Raw genomic sequence first — 23,195 nt, forward strand, 5'->3', positions numbered from 1 at the left:
TAAGGAGAGCACACTAAGAGCCAATGTATTGGGATACATGGTAGCAAATAAAAGCTACGGAAATAAAGATAGGAAAACCCACCGGTGATCAAATTTCTATTCCCCAAAATAATGTATTTGGAATCCTCTTTATCTTATAGTTCTTCCAATAATGAACAACAAACTAAGGCTAATGAATACTCCCTCTGTAACTTAATATAAGATGTTTTTTGACATTGTCATGGACTCTAAAAACGCCTTATAAAAAGTTAGGCCATTTTCAATCAGTGAATAAATAAGGTGAAAATGAGGAAGCAGGCAGTAAAGGTGAGGCGTGCGAGGGAAGCACAAACAAGTAATCCCCTCCGTTTCTGAGCGAGAGAGCTTCCTCCTCCTCTGGGTCCTCCTCCTCCTCTTCTGCGCTCCTTCGGTTGTCCGTTTCTGTCTTCCTCCATCAGTTTCTTCCCTTTCTATCTCTAGGCAGGTTGCGTGTTAGGGGGATGCTCTGCTGCTTCAGCACCCGCGCGCGCCCTGCTCAACCTGCTCCTCTTTCGCGTGACAGATCCGTAGTGATGGCCAGCAACAGCGCCAACAACTTGCTCGTGGCCGGCGAGGGGGGAGCCGACCGTGCCTTGGGCTCCCAGGAACGCCGCCTACGCCGCCGCCGCGGCGGCTCCGCCCAGGTAGCCGAACAAAGCGAGGCTCCCGACACGAAACTGGCCGCCCGGTGGCGCGGCGCGTACGGGGCGGCTGGGATGGTGGGGAGCTACCGGAAGATCATGGAGGACAAGGTGTCGCTGCACCCGTCCTTCTTTACTTGGGTTGACGGCTCGCGCATGCACTTCTTCGCCGTCTTCGACGGCCACGGTGGACCCGAGGTAACCTAACCGTAGATCCCCAATCATACTCATGCCAACTCCTCCTCGACTCTACACGTTTGAGCGTTGTGGTGCAGGTGTCTGCGCTGTGCAGGGACCATATGCACGCAATCCTTGCGGATGAGCTGGCCCGCGCGGCCGCAGCCTACCAGAAGGAGCATCAGCAGGACGAGGAGGCGGAGCATCGCGCCTGGAAGGCCGCGCTGACACGGAGCTTCGTGCGGGCGGACGAGCTGGGGGCGTCGGGGGTGCCCCGGGGCACCATAGGTGGGTCCACGGCCGTGGTGGCGCTCCTTGTCCGCAGCCGCATCATCGTGGCCAACTGCGGCGACTCCCGCGCCGTGCTCTGCCGCGCCGGCCGAGCCATCCCACTCTCCGGGGACCACAGGGTGAGATTAAATGTGTCATGTGTATGTATGAGTATTTCTCTCATTTGGTCGGTCGGACAAATTTTAGCTTGATGCGTGGATGCAGCTGGACCGACCGGAGGAGATGGCGCGTGTCACGGCGGCGGGCGGTGTGGTGTTCAACTACGGCGGGGTGCTCCGCGTGCAGGGGATCCTTGCCAAGACGCGCGCGCTAGGTACATTCTCACACGATTGCCCTTCCCATCCATGCAACCGGCTGGCATGCGTGTTGTGTTACTACTTACTACTACTTACTAGTTGCAAACAAGCCACCTTCCTGAATTTGTTTGCTACTGGTCAATGTCTCTGTTGACTGTCATTAGCCTATATGTTGCCTTTTGCCATTACTTCGACCAAAGCTGCTGGCGTGTTGTTTTGTTTTTAAGCACCACGTTTTGTTGTTCTCATTAGCATTGCCTATATATGGAAGAGAGAGGACAGTTTTTCTTTCAGAAATGATATGTAGCGAACGTCAGATTTCTGGCTCCTCCCAGAGAACGACTCTAGGGTCGTTAGATCCATGGCACCAATCTTGATGCACGCTGAGTAGCCACGTCAGAAAAAACCGTTCGCTCTTGAGTTGTCTATGTGGGAACACTCGTAGATGAAATGGAGGTGCCCAGCCGATGTCCACTCATCTCCATTCCTCATCCATTCACAACCATGGGGAAGAGCTCCGGCCGGAGGAGGGCGCGACCACGATACTCCTCACCGGCGACCATGCCTGGGCTGCTCTCGTGAATAGGTGGTAGGCGCGATCCCGTCCAGCTTCAAGCTCCGGCCCGTCTTCATCATCCCCATAGGTCAGGCCACTGCTCATCGTGTTTGGTTGCACGAATTTCCCATTGGCATCGCTCCTGAAACATCAGTGTCCAATTAGTTCGTGTCAAAGAGATCTTGTAGTATAGTGTTGTGTCTTGTGTGCCCTTTGATGTGCTAGAGGGATGCAGCTATATTGATGTTGTTCTTCATATGTTGTTTGTTAGCTACAGTAATTTGATCATGTGTATGTGTTGTGGAAGACGATTCCCCTAGGATTGTTGTGTTGTTTGCACAAGTGTGATAAATGTTGCCATGGCACATTTCTGTCATTTTTTAGGCTGTCGCCTTTGTGGTTTTGTTCCGCTGCACATGGCAAGTTATAGATAAAATCTGCCCCTTAAAAAAATTACAAATTGGTTTACTACATCACGACAAAAAATAGAGAAATTTGTAAAAGTGAAATGGAAAAATTATGAACTGTAACATGGAAAATTTAGAAGAAAAAAATTAGGACTGATCATATGGAAATTTAAGAAAAAGTTTATCTCCTACATCATGGCAAAAATTACAGAGGTTGCAACAGTTACAAGGCAAAATTATGAAAAAGTATTTTATAGGACAGGGTATTTTTATGTAAAAATTATTGGACTAATTGCATGGCAATTTTAGTGGATAATTGTGATCTCTAGAACATGGTAATTTTTTAAACAACTTTGAAAACGTTTAGTGTTACAACATCATGGCAAAAGCGTTAATATGAATATTATGGGGGGCATACTTTTTTATTGAAGACGCGGAAAAAATACTTAATTTGCCAACTTTTTTCAAAGACCAAATCTCGTAGTTTTATCATGTGCCCAATGCATTTGCTACATATGCCATCTTTGTTAAAGATCAAATCTCCTAAATTTGCCACCGGCCAACTTATAAATTTCAAAAACATGCTGTGTTTTTACAATCCCTAACTTTTGCCATGTTCTCATGGAAATTTCCTAAAGCTGGCATCTTTTTTATGGAAAGAAATCCCTAGCTTTGACATGCACCCTTTTCCAATTTGCCAAAAGTAGCCATGTGTTTTCTTAGAGAACAAAATTCCTCAGGATTGTCATGTAGGTAGCATGGCATTTTTATTATTCAGACCATTGCAAATTTATCGATTGTACCAAGGTAATTTTATTTTAGGTAACATGGCAATTTTTATTATTCGTACCACGACATTTTTTTAGTTAGAACATGGCAAATTAATTAATTAGACTATAGTAGTTTATTCCAGATAGCATAAATTGTTTATTATTCTAGAACAATGCCAATTTTATTCGTTATACCATGGAAAGTTTGATAATTTCACCATGCTAGTATTATCTTAGGTAGCACGGAATTTTTATGGTATTTTGGAAAAGTTTCTACTTTGTCACATGGGTGTTTTAGAAAAAAAAATCCATTTCCTAACCAAGATTACAATTTTTATGTATGGCAAACTTATTTTTTGGACCATGCAATGTTTTGTTTTACCCATCATGGCAATTTTAATTTCACATTGCACGACATATTTATTTTGAACATAACCATTTGAAATTCCTATTTTTTAAATTATTTTGGACCATGGGAAGAAATTTCACTCCATGGCAATTTTATTCAACAAAGCATGGTAAAAACATTGAATGGCATAGAAAAATATTATCGAACATAAAATGGCAAACTTGTTTTGGACATTCCTTGTCAAAAAATATATATAATGAAACCATGACAATATATGTTAGTTTTTCACATTTTTCCTTGGCAAAATCTTGTTTGCCATTATAATTTTTATGAAATAGATTTTTTTGGTTATATCAAGGTATGTGATGACAACAAATAATTTTCAAAATTTAACATGCTTTTCTGAGAAACAATTTCTCCTTTTAATTTGCTAGGTGACCAATACATTTTCTAATTTTCCATGATTTATTAGTGGATGCAATTCTATAGAGTATAGGATGATTTTTTTAATATATATTAGAGCATGGCAAATGTAAATTTATGGTTTACTATGCCATTTTATGTATTAGGATTTTTGTACTTTTTGTTTATGGCAAACTTTTCAGAAAAATGAGTCAATTGGGCCTATCTTTTTTTTCATGCATTCTCCATGGGCGAACTATGAGGAGAAAGGGTTTCGTTCATTGCAGGTGTCCTCCCCTAGCGAACACATCGTTTACTGGAGGCAACCCCTAGCTGACGATCACCACCTATCAAGCTCCTTTTCCATTTTTCTTGGGCGTGTTGCCTTATTTGTAAATTTAAATAAAAGGCTAATATATACAATACTACCATTTGTCACAAGATTAGTTTTTTTTAAGTTTTGTCTTCTTCATGCCCACATGTTTTTTTTGTTCAAAAAATATAGACTCCGATATTAACATAAGAAAAAGGCGTTTTATATGACGGAGGTTGCAAGACAGAAAAACACCAACGATGTTGTTGATGAGAACTCCACCAAGGGAAGAGCGTCGTTGCAACAAAGAAGTATCTGCGCCACCACGAGGACTCCACCAAGGGAATCCTTCTTGAGTATTTTTAAGCCACTTGAGCCACACAATAATGTTAGCAGAGTAGAAGGAAATGAATGTACAAGGAAAAAATAGCCTTCTTACATAAAGACAAAAATAACATCCAGACAAATGTAATCAAAAAGGAAGATTTAGTTTTTGCGTCCATGTGTGACCTTCTTATTGAAAAAGCAAACTAAAACATTGCCTTCCATTTAAGTACCAAGAAAAGAATGTAGAAGGCGGGGTGTATCCTAATTTTTAAAGAAACAATTGAAACATAGTAGGCTCAGTCATAAAAATAAAATTATGGAATGCCCGATTATGTTATATACATACATCTAATAGTGTACCAAGATGTATCAATGGGCACAATTCTTCTCTAGTTTTTGGAGCATGCTTCCATAGCACCAACAGATACAGATGGGGCCACTCATGATAATATGTAGTGAATTCGTGTATTTATTGTAGTTGCATCCTATTATCTGATCAAATATTGCATTGAGCTATCTTTTCACAGTCTTGCCTTCAACAACCATACTTGGTAAACCGTGAATTCAAACCCATTAATAGTCTTACCTTTAGCAAGGATGTTATTATGTGTTGTTGCATTAACATTGATGTCAAATAGATAGTTCAGATTCCCTTTATTTGAACATTCTTGTTTTCTGATAAAATCTTTCATAAGTGGGTACTTACTTGGTCTTGATGGATGGTGAGAATTGATTTCCTAATTAATCCCAAAATAAAATAACATAAATACCAATTTTACTTTTTTGGAAAGGTTATTCATTTCTATAACAAGTTGATTTTTCTTTAGTATATGTTTTGTACTGATGCTTAAGGTATTACATCTCATTAAACAATGAACTATACTCACAGGGCACACGCTCCTCAAGCCTGAAGTGATATGTGAGCCAGAAATTACCATAACTGCGAGGTCGGAGGATGATGATTTCATGATCCTTGCAAGCGATGGATTGTGGGATGTGATGTCAAACACGGTGGCCTGCAGCGAAACCTGGAAATGCTTAGAAGATAAGAGCACCAATGTTGGCACAATGGTAGGCCGCGAAGAAGAGGTTCGGTGTATATGCGCTGCATTCCACCTCACGGATCTCGCCTTCCGTATGCATAGCCGAGATTACATATGTGTGGTTGTGATTGTTCTAAAGATGAGGGGTTAGCTACAAAGATCAGATCACCATCTCTACAAGTTACAAATTTGACCTGATAGGAATTCAGATCTATGCAATCATGGCAAAGCTGTGTTGATTGGGATCTTAGCTCTCTAGCTAGTCGGTTGGTTTTATTCAATAAAAAGAGTCTGCAGAATAACTGGTAATATGGATGGATAAATAATTGCCATGGATTGAAAATAGAGTGTGATTGTGTGGAATACAAAGATATGTGTAAATCAATGCAAGGATGATTGGATATGCAGTTGAATTTTATGTTTCCTGCATACTGTCCCTGTTGTTTTTCTTAAGCTAGCATTCGATTTGCACTTTGAATTGTTATTAGGGCAAGGCAAGTGTTGGGTGCCATTGCTCCCACAATTTAGTGTTTGCATCTGGTTGAGACTTGAGGGGTGCACTGTAGGATGATGCGAAGCTAGTCCTTGTCCTCGTCATCGGAGACAAGGTCAACCGCCTCTCGACATCCGCTGGAGGGGCCTACCTCACCATCAGTGTGGGTTGCCAGCTGCGCCTCCTCCCCGTCGTCATACATAAAGTAGCCCTGCTCATCGAGCTCGTCAAAAAGCTGGTTGACCTCCGCGGTTACTCTAGCAGCCATCTCAGTGTCCTCGTTCTTCATCTGCTCCTTCTCCTTATTGGCCCAAAAATCACGCTCCGCTACAACAAGGTGTGGATTGGCCTCAGCATACCTAGCCATGTACTGCTTATTCATCTTGGTCAGGCGGCGTTCCTTCACCTCCTTGCGAGAATAAATCCGGTAAGGAGGGGCAAGGACGCATGTTTGGCATCCTCGGGGAAGTCTAGGTCAGCCAGTTTCCGCCCATACATGGAAGCCACCGCATAGTATGCATGAACGGCGAGCTCGGGGTATCAAACGTGCCAAGCAACGGCCAATCACCATCACAGATGATCTCCCAGAGTCAAACACCACACAACCCAGTCGCAGGAGGGCGGCGCGGGGCCATCCTCCTGCACGAGTGTCATGTGAGAAGGGTCTCTGTATCAAACTTAATTTTGCAAAGTTGTAAACTAAATGAAGAATACACAACAACTCTTCATGTGGGTTAACTTTCAGTCATTTGATGCTCCCTTCAACAACTCTCACCTGTCAAGTGGTGGCATATATGTATGGTGGGGCACTCCTTGCATGTTTATTTTCACAGTCGGTAAGGGTCGTTACTCCCATCCCTTCTTGCTTTACTAAGGTCTCACAGAAAGAGATGAGAAGCAAAGACCACCTATGAGAATAGCAGGTATCTTTCCTCTCATAACATCTCTCATCTCTCAATGTTATTTCGACCGTCAGTGATGGTCGGTCCTTTCGTTCTCCCCTACTTTGCCGAGGTCTCATAGGAGGACGACGAGAAGGAAAGACCACCTAAGAACATCCGGTATCCTTTCTCCAAGAGCATCTCATCTCTCACTCTCATCTCTTTCAAAAGGAAGCATCATTGGAATGAAAGTGAACACACTACATACCTAATAGCGACGCATACCCAAAACAAGTACAAGTTAGACGCATTTACTAAGTACAACCATTTAAACTACATAATCTAGAAAGTTACCTAAGGCAATACCTAAGAGAGCAAGCAAATTGCAACGTGTCGATAGACCTTATCCTGCTACCCGATTCAGACCATGTGTAATCAACTTACTAAAAACAGCAACAACACAACATCAACAAAGCAACAACAGCGGAAGAAGCAATAAGCAGGGTCATTGATCTGGAGAAGCTTATTGAGCAGTAGCAGTAGCAGAAAGCAACAAACAGTAGCAGAAGCTACCTCTATCTAGTGGCAGTAGCAGTAGCAATTAACAGCAACATACCTAGCAGCAGCACCATACCACCACCACTAGCAACAACAAGCGGAAGCAGATTAGGCGGAGCTCACCAGTCGATGCAGAGCAGAACAGTGCAGCAGTAGAGGAGCCTAGTGACGAGCAGCACCCACAAGGCTGGCCGCAACAACATCTACATCAACAGTAGCAACATCAGCAATAGCAGCTCAAGCATCAAAAACAGAATTTCAGAACAACAAAATGTTGCCGTGTATAAAAAATTCAGATTTCTTACCTTTGGAAGCCGACGGTGACAGAGGTGGAGCATGGTTGGGAGAGGAATAGGGTGATGAGGAGAGGAGCGACGACACGGTGGGGAGGCAAGCACCACCGAAACCCTAGGCGCCGGTGACCACGAGAAAGGATCGAGATGGACCTAGAGGGGGGTGAATAGGTACAATTACAAATTTTAATTGTTACTTAACTTAGGCAATAATGCGGAATATGAAGTTGAGCCTAACAATTGCAAGAGTGAAGCTATGAGATAAGCAAGGTAAACAAGTAACATAAGTAGGAGAGTAAGCAAGCTCAATATGATATAAGTAAAGACTAAGAGACAAGTAACCAGAAGTAGGGAGGTAGGGTTAGGGATAACTGCAACTCCGACAGACAAGGATGTATGCCGACGTTCACTTCCTTGGAGGGAAGCTACGTCACCATTAGAGAGGTAGATGTTACCACGAAGGCACACCAACGCCACGATGGCTCACCCTATTCTCCCTTTGAGACAACACCACGAAGTTATTTCTCAACCACTAGTGGTAGACCTTGGGGTGGTCTCAAACCCTCACAAACTTTCCAGGGGTAATCACAAAGAACGATGATGCAAGCTAGTCGTAAATGGTTACGTCGATGCAAGCTTTGACACTGATCCGGACGATTCTAAATCGCAAACCGGATACATGTTTTTATTAAACGGTGGAGCTGTAAGTTGGTGCAGTTCTAAACAAAGCATCATGGCGGGATCTACATGCGAAGCGGAGTACATAGCTGCTTCGGAAGCAGCAAATGAAGGAGTCTGGATGAAGGAGTTCATTTCCAATCTAGGTGTCATACCTAGTACATCGGGACCAATGAAGATCTTCTGTGACAATACTGGTGCAATTGTCTTAGCAAAGGAATCCAGATTTCACAAGAGGACCAAGCACATCAAGAGACGCTTCAATTCCATCCGGGACCAAGCCCAGATGGGAGACATAGAGATTTGCAAGATACATATGGATCTGAATATTGCAGACCCGTTGACTAAGCCTCTTCCATGAGCAAAACATGATCAGCACCAAGACTCCATGGGTGTTAAAATCATTATAGTGTAATCTAGATTATTGACTCTAGTGCAAGTGGGAGACTGAAAGAAATATGCCCTAGAGGCAATAATAAAGTTATTATTTATTTCCTCATACCATGATAAATGTTTATTATTCATGCTATAATTGTATTAACCGGAAACATGATACATGTGTGAATACATAGACAAACATAATGTCACTAGTATGCCTCTACTTGACTAGCTCATTAATCAAAGATGGTTATGTTTCCTAACCATAGACATGTGTTGTCATTTGAATAAACGGGATCACATCATTAGGAGAATGATGTGACTGACTTGACCCATTCCGTTAGCCTAGCACTTGATCGTTTAGTATGTTGCTATTGCTTTCTTCATGACTTATACAAAGTTCCTACAACTATGAGATTATGCAACTCCCGTTTGCCAGAGGAACACTTTGTGTGCTACCAAACGTCACAACGTAACTGGGTGATTATAAAGGAGCTCTACAGGTGTCTCCAAAGGTACATGTTGAGTTGGCGTATTTCGAGATTAGGTTTTGTCACTCCGATTGTCGGAGAGGTATCTCTGGGCCCTCTCGGTAATGCACATCACTATAAGCCTTGCAAGCAATGTGGCCAATGGTTTGGTTACGGAATGATGCATTACGTAACGAGTAAAGAGACTTGCCGGTAACGAGATTGAACCAGGTATTGAGATACCGACGATCGAATCTCGGGCAAGTAACATACCGATGACAAAGGGAACAACGTATGTTGTTATGCGGTTTGACCGATAAAGATCTTCGTATAATATGTAGGAGCCAATATGAGCATCCAGGTTCCGCTATTGGTTATTGACCGGAAACAGTTCTAGGTCATGTCTACATAGTTCTCGAACCCGTAGGGTCCGCACGCTTAACGTTACGATGACAGTTCTATTATGAGTTTATAAGTTTTGATGTACCGAAGGTTGTTCGGAGTCCCGGATGTGATCACGAACATGACGAGGAGTCTCGAAATGGTCGAGACATAAAGATTGATATATTGGACGATTATATTCGGACACCGGAAATGTTCTGGGTGATTTCGGAGAAAACCGGAGTGTCGGAGGGTTACCGGAACCCCCCCGGGAACTAATGGGCCATGTTGGGCCCTAGTGGAGAGAGAGAGGGGCCGGCCAGGGCAAGAGGTGCGCCCCCTCCCCTTGAGTCCGAATAGGACAAGGAAAGGGGGGGCGGCGCCCCCCTTGCCTTTCCCCTCTCCCACTCCTTCCTTCCCCCTCCTTCTTGGACTAGGAAAGGGAGGGGAAAACCTACTTGGAGTAGGTTTCCCCCTCCTAGGGCGCGCCACCCCCTTGGCCGGCCCCCTCCTCCTCCCCCCTTTATATACGGAGGAGGGGGGCACCTCTAGACACACAAGTTGATCTTCGTGATCATTCCTTAGCCCTGAGCGGTGCCCCCCTCCACCATATTCCACCTCGGTCATATCGTAGCGGTGCTTAGGCAAAGCCCTGCATTGGTAGAACATCATCGTTGTCACCACGCCGTCGTGCTGACGGAACTCATCCCCGACACCCTGTTGGATCGGAGTCCGGGGATCGTCATCGAGCTGAACGTGTGCTGAACTCGGAGGTGCCGTACGTTCGGTACTTGGATCGGTCGGATCGTGAAGACGTACGACTACATCAACCGCGTTGTCATAACGCTTCCGCTTTTGGTCTACGAGGGTACATGGACAACACTCTCCCCTCTCGTTGCTATGCATCACCATGATCTTGCGTGTGCATAGGAATGTTTTTGAAATTATTACGTTTCCCAACAGAAAGTTGAAGTCTAGGCCTCATACCTTTGATTAACAGTTGACACAGACTGATTAGATAAGATATATATACCATGCAAAAGATCAGAGATTTAGCCTGTATTATTTCAGAAGAGATCCATATTCGGTCCCTATTATCAACTAATTCCGCTGGATAACATAGGCAAAAAATCAAGACATCATATGAATCTCAAAGTGATCTGGTTGGCTGGTGTTTGATGAAATCGTGTAACGACCCCAAAGGCTGCTACAGGGAATAGACGCTGCGACTGGAGATGCAGCTAGTTCTCCTCATATCTTGAATAATCTGTTCATCACCGATGTGCAGTGTTGGTAGACGGATATCTACAATACCAATTCTTGTTTATCCGGGTAGGGATTTTGTGATGAATTAGACGGGTTGTAGAACAAAGGAGGGATCTAAGGATAATGTATTACTTGTGGGCATTGAGATGGTCGCAGTGACGTGGCGAACTCCAGCACGACAACAGAGGTGATCAGTTTCCTCCACTCTGTAACGCCCCAGCAACAATGGAGGCTACCGAACTGATTCCAACCGTCGTGCATGCACCAACATCTTTTCTGTATCATCTATCATCAATTGTAGTGTGGCCTATACATGAAAGATGAGGAGATTTAATGGGCTTCCTCCTCAGTTGCATCAACCAACACCGGTTGCTTCCCGCAAAAAGAAAACCCAACATGGATTGGTGAGTGCTTGGGAAACATAACTTGGAGAGAAGGGGATGAGGGGATAGGCCATCGTTTGTGAGATTGGTGGGTTTTTTTCTGCTAATCTATAGGAGGTATTTGGAGAGGGTTACCGCTGCCTATCCTTTAGGTAGATTTGTATTGTTTGGCTGATCGAGAGGAAGTATAGAGTCGTGAGAGAATCTTCTTTAAGCCTTTTTTTGGAAGATTGTTTGGCTGATCGAGAGGAAGTATAGAGTCGTGAGAGAATCTTCATTGAACCTTTTTTTGGAAGAGAGTCCAAGTAGTATACAGATAGATGAGAGATCTACACCATAATAATTTGGACCCACCGGATTAACGGCTCCTAATTATTGATTAAGATGGAAGTTTCTAGGGAGTCCCTAATTAGTATAGGTATAGATAGATAGATAGATAGATAGATAGATAGATAGATAGATATAAATATAGATATATAGATAGATATAAATATAGATAGATAGACAGATAGATTTAAGGTACTCCTTTCACAGAGTACCAGAACAAAGAATTAAAAATTAATTAATACATATAATTCTCATGTTACAAGCATTCCCTTTGATACCCTGATTACTATCTCTTCAAGGTCTCCGGTTCAGTATAACAACAGGTGCATGCACCTTGCTGAGATGATCCAAAGCACATGTATATTCATGAAAACATGGACGGCTGATGTTTGAAAACATGGCACTCGGGTCCTAGTGTCAAGCATTATGACAACATTATTCTTAGGACATAATGGATATTAGGCATCAAACCTTAACAAATTTGACATTTGTTCCATAAGGGATCTCATCCACTTCCATCCCATGTGCCTACAGAGAAATTACTCACACAATAGAGGTGAGATCATGAAGCTGATGATGTAGAAGTGATTGGTGATGATAACGTCGAAACATCCCCCTCTTAAGACGCCAGATCAACCTCTAGTTAGCCTCCGGGAGAAGATCAGGGGTGGCGGCAGCTCTGTCTCGACATGCGGAAAAATCCATGAAGGGTTTTGGAGCGTAAGCCATTTTAGGCTAAAGGGCATCACGAGGTGTGCACCGGAGTCCCCACGTGCCCCTAGTTCTCCACCAATGGGTCGCGAGCTTGGGCCGCATGGTGGATATGGGCACCCCCAGACCCCATCTTTTGGGTTAGTGGCTCATTTTTGGTGTGAACTTCGGCCGTATTTTTTTCATTTTTCTGCATAACTTTTATTCTGGACAAAAATAACACCATTGCAATCTTGATGAAACCATCACTGATCTAGTTAGCATCCATTCAAATTATGCAAGTTAGAGGGCAAAATCATTGCAAAGGTGTTAGAAATGTATATACGGAGGAGATGTGAACAATAACCTGCCTCACGCTACCATTCCCTGTTTAAATGAAGGTTGTCGGGACAAGGATTTTCATCCTTTATGTCGAGATCAACCATTGAAAGGCCATCACACAACCGATACGTGACGCCTTAAAAAAGGTAACAACACAAATTATTTGTTGTTGACCCCGACTAATAAAGGCTAGAACAAGAGTTTTGACCACCCGATATGAAGCTGTATTTAACTCACATTCTTGATGATTGATTTTCGGAAGATCATGCCAACCAGTACTCCCTGTCAGGCAAAAGTAGCGCTAGTAGAGGAGTGCGACGCAATCCCACCATAAAATCAATGTTACTTCCTCCCTTATTTGCGCATGGTGCTGGAGAGGAAGACGTAGATGATAATGACCATACACTCCACTTTAAGTATAGTGTTATAGATAAATCGTATAAGATGAATGCATTGGTGTTTTCTCTAAAAACCTATCATATATCTTAGGAAAGCACACAAAGAGCCAATGTAATGGGATTGTCCAGGTACGCTGTTGCAAATAAAAGCCAATAAATAAACTCTGTGTTTATACCTTTCTCCTACCATAATGATATCGGCAGGGCGATTTCTTTTTATTTAAAAATGTTAAGCGTGGAGAAAACCAAGGAATTTATGTATATGAAATAGAAAACATAAAGATTTTGTATCAAATTTCTAAAAAAAAGTCACCAATTTTTTATTAGAAATTTCTGCTATGTTGACTTCAAATTTTATGTTTTTCCAAGGTATTCACGATTTCTGAAATTAATTTCCAGTTTTCTGTTTTCGTCTTTCCAAGATTTCTTATTTACTAACTTATCATCATGTATTAATTATGCATTAATTCCTCCCTTATCTATACTAGGTGTTGGATAGAAAGACATATGTTAGAATAAATCCGAGGCCACCATTGATCATCCGAGGACCAAGCAATCACACGAGGCACGACACCAAGATTTGTTAACGAGGTTCACCGATATGGCTACATCCCCAGGGCTTGACTACGGGCGCTCCTCCCCGTGACACCGCTACAATACCGCACCCCGGCCGCCTGGGCGCCGGCACACGCCGCCGGCTCCCTAGCGTGCCCGCGCTATTATGTTGGCATAGGTTACATCGTGTGTCTACCCCGCTATATATGAGAGGCCTAGGATACAAGTGTCCTATTAGGACATAACTCCTACCCTGTCTACACACAGTACGACTCCAAGTCCAACTGTAACCTAACTTGTACATAATATTCGACACAACTCTAACAAACTCCACCTTGGCGAATATTCTCCACCATCTTGAATTCGTCCATGCATCGAACCTCCATGTACATTGGACTTGAGATACGCCATGAGCACCGCTGCTACTCCCAGACTCCATGTAACTCCACCTGCAACTGTAGTCCCTTCTTGTCTTCTTCACAATCAACACTCGAGCAAAATTAAGTTCCTCATTACTCTACCTTGTGCTTCCAACTTCCGGAGAATTCGCTCAACGCCATCACACACCGACAACTGTCTGCATGAAAATGAGCAATTCACATATTGGACGCCACATATAAGAGTTACCTGAACTCAACGTCACCGCTCATTCTTGACTGCTTGTCTGAAACTTGAAGGAATTTCACCGTCGCCCTGTGTCACCCTGAGTCAAATTCACAGTTGTCTCACCCCTTTTCCGGATAGTCTCTGACATGTCCCACAGCTATAGCACTCCGCCTCCTTCTGTATTTGTCATCTGCACTTTGCCATGTGCACTGAACACCACAGAATATACGGCCACTCTCTCAGCCTTTGACAATTTCAGACTTTCCGCCACTTTCTCAGATTCTCCATGGTCAACTCTTGTCCATCAACTAGCACCGATAGACCCAGTCACCAACTTGAATCCGGTACTCATCAACACTGCTTCAGTACCCTTGCACACTTTGTCTGAACACATGTCTGACCACCAGTGCCTTGGTCTGTCGATGTGTCCCGTGCTTACCGCACGCCTCGCCGCTATCGCCGCGTCGAGCCTCTGCTGTCCTGGTCGAGTCTCTAGGGCCGCGGACCCACACCACTCAAACCCCTACTGCAGAGAACCACCGATCATCACCGACCGATATCGAGTATCACGTCTCCATCAGACCACTGGGCCCCAGTCTGATCCACATGTCTCTCGCTATCCCGCTGAAATAGGCCTCGACTCTCCATGCATTTACGCCGTAGCCCCTCCATTAGCACAGAGTGAAGTCATCCATCAGACTCCAGCTCCACCTTCAACATGACTCCATGTAGCTGCGCCATGCTACCCTGCACCCTGTCGACTTCAAGTTCTCAAGTGTACACTGCCTTGAATCAACCCTGCGCAATAGTCTCGTCGAAGCCGCACAAGCCCTCAAGCCTGCACCACGTGTTTCCACGCCCCAGAAGTCGGCCACCATCAGCATCATGCTCCTATGTCGTCGTCGCTGAAATCACCGCCGTCTTCTGCTTTGACCGACATCCACGTCGATCCGTCAAACAGTCCAGTCCGACCCAGCCGAAATTATCCGACTGCAACCATGCTTCACCCTGCGTCGTCTCTGCCCACACATCCGTGCATTGCATGACGCCCTGTGTTTGCATGATCCTCATGACGCGCTCGTCCGCGCCCTCCGTTGCTCCTCCACACACGCCAAGCCATCTGATCAAACCAACCTAGCAAAACTTCCATGCAAATTTGGATCAGACAAATCCCTCGTCTGCAAATTATTATGCTCATGTTTGATTTATTAGCTTCTCCGTGCACCTAGCAGAAAAGAATCAAGATCCATGCCAAACCACTCCCGTGCACACGTGTTGGACCTAGCAACTCTTTTTTTGTTCTCAAAACAAATCACGTGTCTGCACAACACCAAGCAAGGCACACGTATACAGTTGACGTACACGTCCAGATCAGCAGCACCGCATGGGCCTCGCGCCATGCCGCTACCTTCTCGGCCACCCAGCACCTGGGCCTGCAGCCGTCCCGCAGAAAACCAGAATACAGCCATCCTGCAGAAAACCAAAAAATTCCACGCCTTGGCCCGCCTGGTGACTGCCTCCTACGGCGCTCGCGGAGCTCCGTGCCCTAACCGCCGCTGCTTCGGATCCGACCTGCCGCTACCTTGGTTGCTTCCGATTGCTTCCGAACCTGCTACTTTGGCCTCCGTGTCGCGGCCATCTTTGACCTTCACATCAGACCTTATCTGCTGCGGACCGTCAACAGATCGGAACAGAACACGACGCCCCTCTTCAAGACCGACCATCGCAGCTTTTCCTCTTGATCAACAACGATTGAAAACCTCTTCGAAACATTGCTCATGATACCACTTGTTAGAATAAATCCGAGGCCACCATTGATCATTCGAGGATCAAGCAATCACACGAGGCACGACACCGAGATTTGTTAACGAGGTTCACCGATATGGCTACATCCCCGGGGCTTGACTACGGGCGCTCCTCCCCGTGACACCGCTACAATACCGCACCCCGGCCGCCCGGGCGCCGGCACACGCCGCCGGCTCCCTCGCGTGCCCGTGCTATTATGTTGGCATATGTTACATCGTGTGTCTACCCCGCTATATATGAGAGGCCTAGGATACAAGTGTCCTATTAGGACAGAACTTCTACCCTGTCTACACACAGTAAGACTCCAAGTCCAACTGTAACCTAACTTGTACATAATATTCGACACAACTCTAACAACATATAGTATAATGAGTATTACTTATTACCATTATCATTTTCTAACTTATCATGATGCATTGATTACAAATTATGTTCTTCCATATTTGTATGAGGTGATGAGAAGGAAGATATATCATATAATCCATATCATTAATTATTCTTTATCTATTTACTTACGATCATGCATTAACTAAGTATGCAAGGTGGTGGAGAGAAAAACATGGATGATGACGACCATATCCTTCATTTTAATAGCATGTATTATAGTAATCATACAAGTTACAATGCATTGGAGGGTTGTCCCTAAAAATCTACCATATCTTTAAGGAGAGCACACTAAGAGCCAATGTATTGGGATACATGGTAGCAAATAAAAGCTACGGAAATAAAGATAGGAAAACCCACCGGTGATCAAATTTCTATTCCCCAAAATAATGTATTTGGAATCCTCTTTATCTTATAGTTCTTCCAATAATGAACAACAAACTAAGGCTAATGAATACTCCCTCTGTAACTTAATATAAGATGTTTTTTGACATTGTCATGGACTCTAAAAACGCCTTATAAAAAGTTAGGCCATTTTCAATCAGTGAATAAATAAGGTGAAAATGAGGAAGCAGGCAGTAAAGGTGAGGCGTGCGAGGGAAGCACAAACAAGTAATCCCCTCCGTTTCTGAGCGAGAGAGCTTCCTCCTCCTCTGGGTCCTCCTCCTCCTCTTCTGCGCTCCTTCGGTTGTCCGTTTCTGTCTTCCTCCATCAGTTTCTTCCCTTTCTATCTCTAGGCAGGTTGCGTGTTAGGGGGATGCTCTGCTGCTTCAGCACCCGCGCGCGCCCTGCTCAACCTGCTCCTCTTTCGCGTGACAGATCCGTAGTGATGGCCAGCAACAGCGCCAACAACTTGCTCGTGGCCGGCGAGGGGGGAGCCGACCGTGCCTTGGGCTCCCAGGAACGCCGCCTACGCCGCCGCCGCGGCGGCTCCGCCCAGGTAGCCGAACAAAGCGAGGCTCCCGACACGAAACTGGCCGCCCGGTGGCGCGGCGCGTACGGGGCGGCTGGGATGGTGGGGAGCTACCGGAAGATCATGGAGGACAAGGTGTCGCTGCACCCGTCCTTCTTTACTTGGGTTGACGGCTCGCGCATGCACTTCTTCGCCGTCTTCGATGGCCACGGTGGACCCGAGGTAACCTAACCGTAGATCCCCAATCATACTCATGCCAACTCCTCCTCGACTCTACACGTTTGAGCGTTGTGGTGCAGGTGTCTGCGCTGTGCAGGGACCATATGCACGCAATCCTTGCGGATGAGCTGGCCCGCGCGGCCGCAGCCTACCAGAAGGAGCATCAGCAGGACGAGGAGGCGGAGCATCGCGCCTGGAAGGCCGCGCTGACACGGAGCTTCGTGCGGGCGGACGAGCTGGGGGCATCGGGGGTGCCCCGGGGCACCATAGGTGGGTCCACGGCCGTGGTGGCGCTCTTGGTCCGCAGCCGCATCATCGTGGCCAACTGCGGCGACTCCCGCGCCGTGCTCTGCCGCGCCGGCCGAGCCATCCCGCTCTCCGGGGACCACAGGGTGAGATTAAATGTGTCATGTGTATGTAGGAGTATTTCTCTCATTTGGTCGGTCGGACAAATTTTAGCTTGATGCGTGGATGCAGCTGGACCGACCGGAGGAGATGGCGCGTGTCACGGCGGCGGGCGGTGTGGTGTTCAACTACGGCGGGGTGCTCCGCGTGCAGGGGATCCTTGCCAAGACGCGCGCGCTAGGTACATTCTCACACGATTGCCCTTCCCATCCATGCAACCGGCTGGCATGCGTGTTGTGTTACTACTTACTACTACTTACTAGTTGCAAACAAGCCACCTTCCTGAATTTGTTTGCTACTGGTCAGTGTCTCTGTTGACTGTCATTAGCCTATATGTTGCCTTTTGCCATTACTTCGACCAAAGCTGCTGGCGTGTTGTTTTGTTTTGAAGCACCACGTTTTGTTGTTCTCATTAGCATTGCCTATATATGGAAGAGAGAGGACAGTTTTTCTTTCAGAAATGATATGTAGCGAACGTCAGATTTCTGGCTCCTCCCAGAGAACGACTCTAGGGTCGTTAGATCCATGGCACCAATCTTGATGCACGCTGAGTAGCCACGTCAGAAAAAACCGTTCGCTCTTGAGTTGTCTATGTGGGAACACTCGTAGATGAAATGGAGGTGCCCAGCCGATGTCCACTCATCTCCATTCCTCATCCATTCACAACCATGGGGAAGAGCTCCGGCCGGAGGAGGGCGCGACCACGATACTCCTCACCGGCGACCATGCCTGGGCTGCTCTCGTGAATAGGTGGTAGGCGCGATCCCGTCCAGCTTCAAGCTCCGGCCCGTCTTCATCATCCCCATAGGTCACGCCACTGCTCATCGTGTTTGGTTGCACGAATTTCCCATTGGCATCGCTCCTGAAACATCAGTGTCCAATTAGTTCGTGTCAAAGAGATCTTGTAGTATAGTGTTGTGTCTTGTGTGCCCTTTGATGTGCTAGAGGGATGCAGCTATATTGATGTTGTTCTTCATATGTTGTTTGTTAGCTACAGTAATTTGATCATGTGTATGTGTTGTGGAAGACGATTCCCCTAGGATTGTTGTGTTGTTTGCACAAGTGTGATAAATGTTGCCATGGCACATTTCTGTCATTTTTTAGGCTGTCGCCTTTGTGGTTTTGTTCCGCTGCACATGGCAAGTTATAGATAAAATCTGCCCCTTAAAAAAATTGCAAATTGGTTTACTACATCACGAAAAATAGAGAAATTTGTAAAAGTGAAATGGAAAAATTATGAACTGTAACATGGAAAATTTAGAAGAAAAAAATTAGGACTGATCATATGGAAATTTAAGAAAAAGTTTATCTCCTACATCATGGCAAAAATTACAGAGGTTGCAACAGTTACAAGGCAAAATTATGAAAAAGTATTTTATAGGACAGGGTATTTTTATGTAAAAATTATTGGACTAATTGCATGGCAATTTTAGTGGATAATTGTGATCTCTAGAACATGGTAATTTTTTAAACAACTTTGAAAACGTTTAGTGTTACAACATCATGGCAAAAGCGTTAATATGAATATTATGGGGGCATACTTTTTTATTGAAGACGCGGAAAAAATACTTAATTTGCCAACTTTTTTCAAAGACCAAATCTCGTAGTTTTATCATGTGCCCAATGCATTTGCTACATATGCCATCTTTGTTAAAGATCAAATCTCCTAAATTTGCCACCGGCCAACTTATAAATTTCAAAAACATGCTGTGTTTTTACAATCCCTAACTTTTGCCATGTTCTCATGGAAATTTCCTAAAGCTGGCATCTTTTTTATGGAAAGAAATCCCTAGCTTTGACATGCACCCTTTTCCAATTTGCCAAAAGTAGCCATGTGTTTTCTTAGAGAACAAAATTCCTCAGGATTGTCATGTAGGTAGCATGGCATTTTTATTATTCAGACCATTGCAAATTTATCGATTGTACCAAGGTAACTTTATTTTAGGTAACATGGCAATTTTTATTATTCGTACCACGACATTTTTTTAGTTAGAACATGGCAAATTAATTAATTAGACTATAGTAGTTTATTCCAGATAGCATAAATTGTTTATTATTCTAGAACAATGCCAATTTTATTCGTTATACCATGGAAAGTTTGGTAATTTCACCATGCTAGTATTATCTTAGGTAGCACGGAATTTTTATGGTATTTTGGAAAAGTTTCTACTTTGTCACATGGGTGTTTTAGAAAAAAAATCCATTTCCTAACCAAGATTACAATTTTTATGTATGGCAAACTTATTTTTTGGACCATGCAATGTTTTGTTTTACCCATCATGGCAATTTTAATTTCACATTGCACGACATATTTATTTTGAACATAACCATTTGAAATTCCTATTTTTTAAATTATTTTGGACCATGGGAAGAAATTTCACTCCATGGCAATTTTATTCAACAAAGCATGGTAAAAACATTGAATGGCATAGAAAAATATTATCGAACATAAAATGGCAAACTTGTTTTGGACATTCCTTGTCAAAAAATATATATAATGAAACCATGACAATATATGTTAGTTTTTCACATTTTTCCTTGGCAAAATCTTGTTTGCCATTATAATTTTTATGAAATAGATTTTTTTGGTTATATCAAGGTATGTGATGACAACAAATAATTTTCAAAATTTAACATGCTTTTCTGAGAAACAATTTCTCCTTTTAATTTGCTAGGTGACCAATACATTTTCTAATTTTCCATGATTTATTAGTGGATGCAATTCTATAGAGTATAGGATGATTTTTTTAATATATATTAGAGCATGGCAAATGTAAATTTATGGTTTACTATGCCATTTTATGTATTAGGATTTTTGTACTTTTTGTTTATGGCAAACTTTTCCGAAAAATGAGTCAATTGGGCCTATCTTTTTTTTCATGCATTCTCCATGGGCGAACTATGAGGAGAAAGGGTTTCGTTCATTGCAGGTGTCCTCCCCTAGCGAACACATCGTTTCCTGGAGGCAACCCCTAGCTGACGATCACCACCTATCAAGCTCCTTTTCCATTTTTCTTGGGCGTGTTGCCTTATTTGTAAATTTAAATAAAAGGCTAATATATACAATACTACCATTTGTCACAAGATTAGTTTTTTTAAGTTTTGTCTTCTTCATGCCCACATGTTTTTTTTGTTCAAAAAATATAGACTCCGATATTAACATAAGAAAAAGGCGTTTTATATGACGGAGGTTGCAAGACAGAAAAACACCAACGATGTTGTTGATGAGAACTCCACCAAGGGAAGAGCGTCGTTGCAACAAAGAAGTATCTGCGCCACCACGAGGACTCCACCAAGGGAATCCTTCTTGAGTATTTTTAAGCCACTTGAGCCACACAATAATGTTAGCAGAGTAGAAGGAAATGAATGTACAAGGAAAAAATAGCCTTCTTACATAAAGACAAAAATAACATCCAGACAAATGTAATCAAAAAGGAAGATTTAGTTTTTGCGTCCATGTGTGACCTTCTTATTGAAAAAGCAAACTAAAACATTGCCTTCCATTTAAGTACCAAGAAAAGAATGTAGAAGGCGGGGTGTATCCTAATTTTTAAAGAAACAATTGAAACATAGTAGGCTCAGTCATAAAAATAAAATTATGGAATGCCCGATTATGTTATATACATACATCTAATAGTGTACCAAGATGTATCAATGGGCACAATTCTTCTCTAGTTTTTGGAGCATGCTTCCATAGCACCAACAGATACAGATGGGGCCACTCATGATAATATGTAGTGAATTTGTGTATTTATTGTAGTTGCATCCTATTATCTGATCAAATATTGCATTGAGCTATCTTTTCACAGTCTTGCCTTCAACAACCATACTTGGTAAACCGTGAATTCAAACCCATTAATAGTCTTACCTTTAGCAAGGATGTTATTATGTGTTGTTGCATTAACATTGATGTCAAATAGATAGTTCAGATTCCCTTTATTTGAACATTGTTGTTTTCTGATAAAATCTTTCATAAGTGGGTACTTACTTGGTCTTGATGGATGGTGAGAATTGATTTCCTAATTAATCCCAAAATAAAATAACATAAATACCAATTTTACTTTTTTGGAAAGGTTATTCATTTCTATAACAAGTTGATTTTTCTTTAGTATATGTTTTGTACTGATGCTTAAGGTGTTACATCTCATTAAACAATGAACTATACTCACAGGGCACACGCTCCTCAAGCCTGAAGTGATATGTGAGCCAGAAATTACCATAACTGCGAGGTCGGAGGATGATGATTTCATGATCCTTGCAAGCGATGGATTGTGGGATGTGATGTCAAACACGGTGGCCTGCAGCGAAACCTGGAAATGCTTAGAAGATAAGAGCACCAATGTTGGCACAATGGTAGGCCGCGAAGAAGAGGTTCGGTGTATATGCGCTGCATTCCACCTCACGGATCTCGCCTTCCGTATGCATAGCCGAGATGACATCTGTGTGGTTGTGATTGTTCTAAAGATGAGGGGTTAGCTACAAAGATCAGATCACCATCTCTACAAGTTACAAATTTGACCTGATAGGAATTCAGATCTATGCAATCATGGCAAAGCTGTGTTGATTGGGATCTTAGCTCTCTAGCTAGTCGGTTGGTTTTATTCAATAAAAAGAGTCTGCAGAATAACTGGTAATATGGATGGATAAATAATTGCCATGGATTGAAAATAGAGTGTGATTGTGTGGAATACAAAGATATGTGTAAATCAATGCAAGGATGATTGGATATGCAGTTGAATTTTATGTTTCCTGCATACTGTCCCTGTTGTTTTTCTTAAGCTAGCATTTGATTTGCACTTTGAATTGTTATTAGGGCAAGGCAAGTGTTGGGTGCCATTGCTCCCACAATTTAGTGTTTGCATCTGGTTGAGACTTGAGGGGTGCACTGTAGGATGATGCGAAGCTAGTCCTTGTCCTCGTCATCGGAGACAAGGTCAACCGCCTCTCGACATCCGCTGGAGGGGCCTACCTCACCATCAGTGTGGGTTGCCAGCTGCGCCTCCTCCCCGTCGTCATACATAAAGTAGCCCTGCTCATCGAGCTCGTCAAAAAGCTGGTTGACCTCCGCGGTTACTCTAGCATCCATCTCAGTGTCCTCGTTCTTCATCTGCTCCTTCTCCTTATTGGCCCAAAAATCACGCTCCGCTACAACAAGGTGTGGATTGGCCTCAGCATACCT

At 43.7% G+C, this 23,195-nt stretch overlaps 3 protein-coding genes across 3 annotated transcripts; all 3 read left to right on the top strand.

Moving 5' to 3' along the window:
* Positions 1-397: 397 nt before the first annotated feature.
* Positions 398-5,953, top strand: LOC123083361 (probable protein phosphatase 2C 37). The gene is made up of 4 exons (XM_044505424.1): positions 398-857; positions 935-1,246; positions 1,332-1,440; positions 5,437-5,953. Exons 1-4 carry the CDS (start codon positions 480-482, stop codon positions 5,739-5,741), a joined length of 1,104 nt encoding a protein of 367 aa, XP_044361359.1. The 5' UTR covers positions 398-479; the 3' UTR covers positions 5,742-5,953.
* An 11,189-nt stretch (positions 5,954-17,142) lies between these two features.
* Positions 17,143-18,075, top strand: LOC123084385 (probable protein phosphatase 2C 37). Its single transcript, XM_044506015.1, has 2 exons — positions 17,143-17,614; positions 17,692-18,075. The coding sequence occupies exons 1-2, from the start codon at positions 17,237-17,239 to the stop codon at positions 18,073-18,075; spliced, it is 762 nt and encodes a 253-aa protein (XP_044361950.1). The 5' UTR covers positions 17,143-17,236.
* A 7-nt stretch (positions 18,076-18,082) lies between these two features.
* Positions 18,083-22,704, top strand: LOC123084386 (probable protein phosphatase 2C 37). The gene is made up of 2 exons (XM_044506016.1): positions 18,083-18,197; positions 22,188-22,704. Exons 1-2 carry the CDS (start codon positions 18,083-18,085, stop codon positions 22,490-22,492), a joined length of 420 nt encoding a protein of 139 aa, XP_044361951.1. The 3' UTR covers positions 22,493-22,704.
* The last annotated feature ends 491 nt before the right edge of the window (positions 22,705-23,195 follow it).

This window comes from Triticum aestivum, chromosome 4A (assembly GCF_018294505.1).
Source record: "Triticum aestivum cultivar Chinese Spring chromosome 4A, IWGSC CS RefSeq v2.1, whole genome shotgun sequence".
NCBI lineage: Eukaryota > Viridiplantae > Streptophyta > Magnoliopsida > Poales > Poaceae > Triticum > Triticum aestivum.

Excerpts from the sequence above, each read along its gene's own strand:
- LOC123084386 (XM_044506016.1), top strand. The coding sequence starts at position 18,083 with ATGCAGCTGGACCGACCGGAGGAGATGGCGCGTGTCACGGCGGCGGGC. Across the intron at positions 18,198-22,187 it reads TGCCAAGACGCGCGCGCTAG|GGCACACGCTCCTCAAGCCT; the intron begins GTACATTCTCAC and ends CTATACTCACAG.
- LOC123083361 (XM_044505424.1), top strand. The coding sequence starts at position 480 with ATGCTCTGCTGCTTCAGCACCCGCGCGCGCCCTGCTCAACCTGCTCCT. Across the intron at positions 1,247-1,331 it reads CACTCTCCGGGGACCACAGG|CTGGACCGACCGGAGGAGAT; the intron begins GTGAGATTAAAT and ends GCGTGGATGCAG. Across the intron at positions 1,441-5,436 it reads TGCCAAGACGCGCGCGCTAG|GGCACACGCTCCTCAAGCCT; the intron begins GTACATTCTCAC and ends CTATACTCACAG.
- LOC123084385 (XM_044506015.1), top strand. The coding sequence starts at position 17,237 with ATGCTCTGCTGCTTCAGCACCCGCGCGCGCCCTGCTCAACCTGCTCCT. Across the intron at positions 17,615-17,691 it reads ATGGCCACGGTGGACCCGAG|GTGTCTGCGCTGTGCAGGGA; the intron begins GTAACCTAACCG and ends GTTGTGGTGCAG.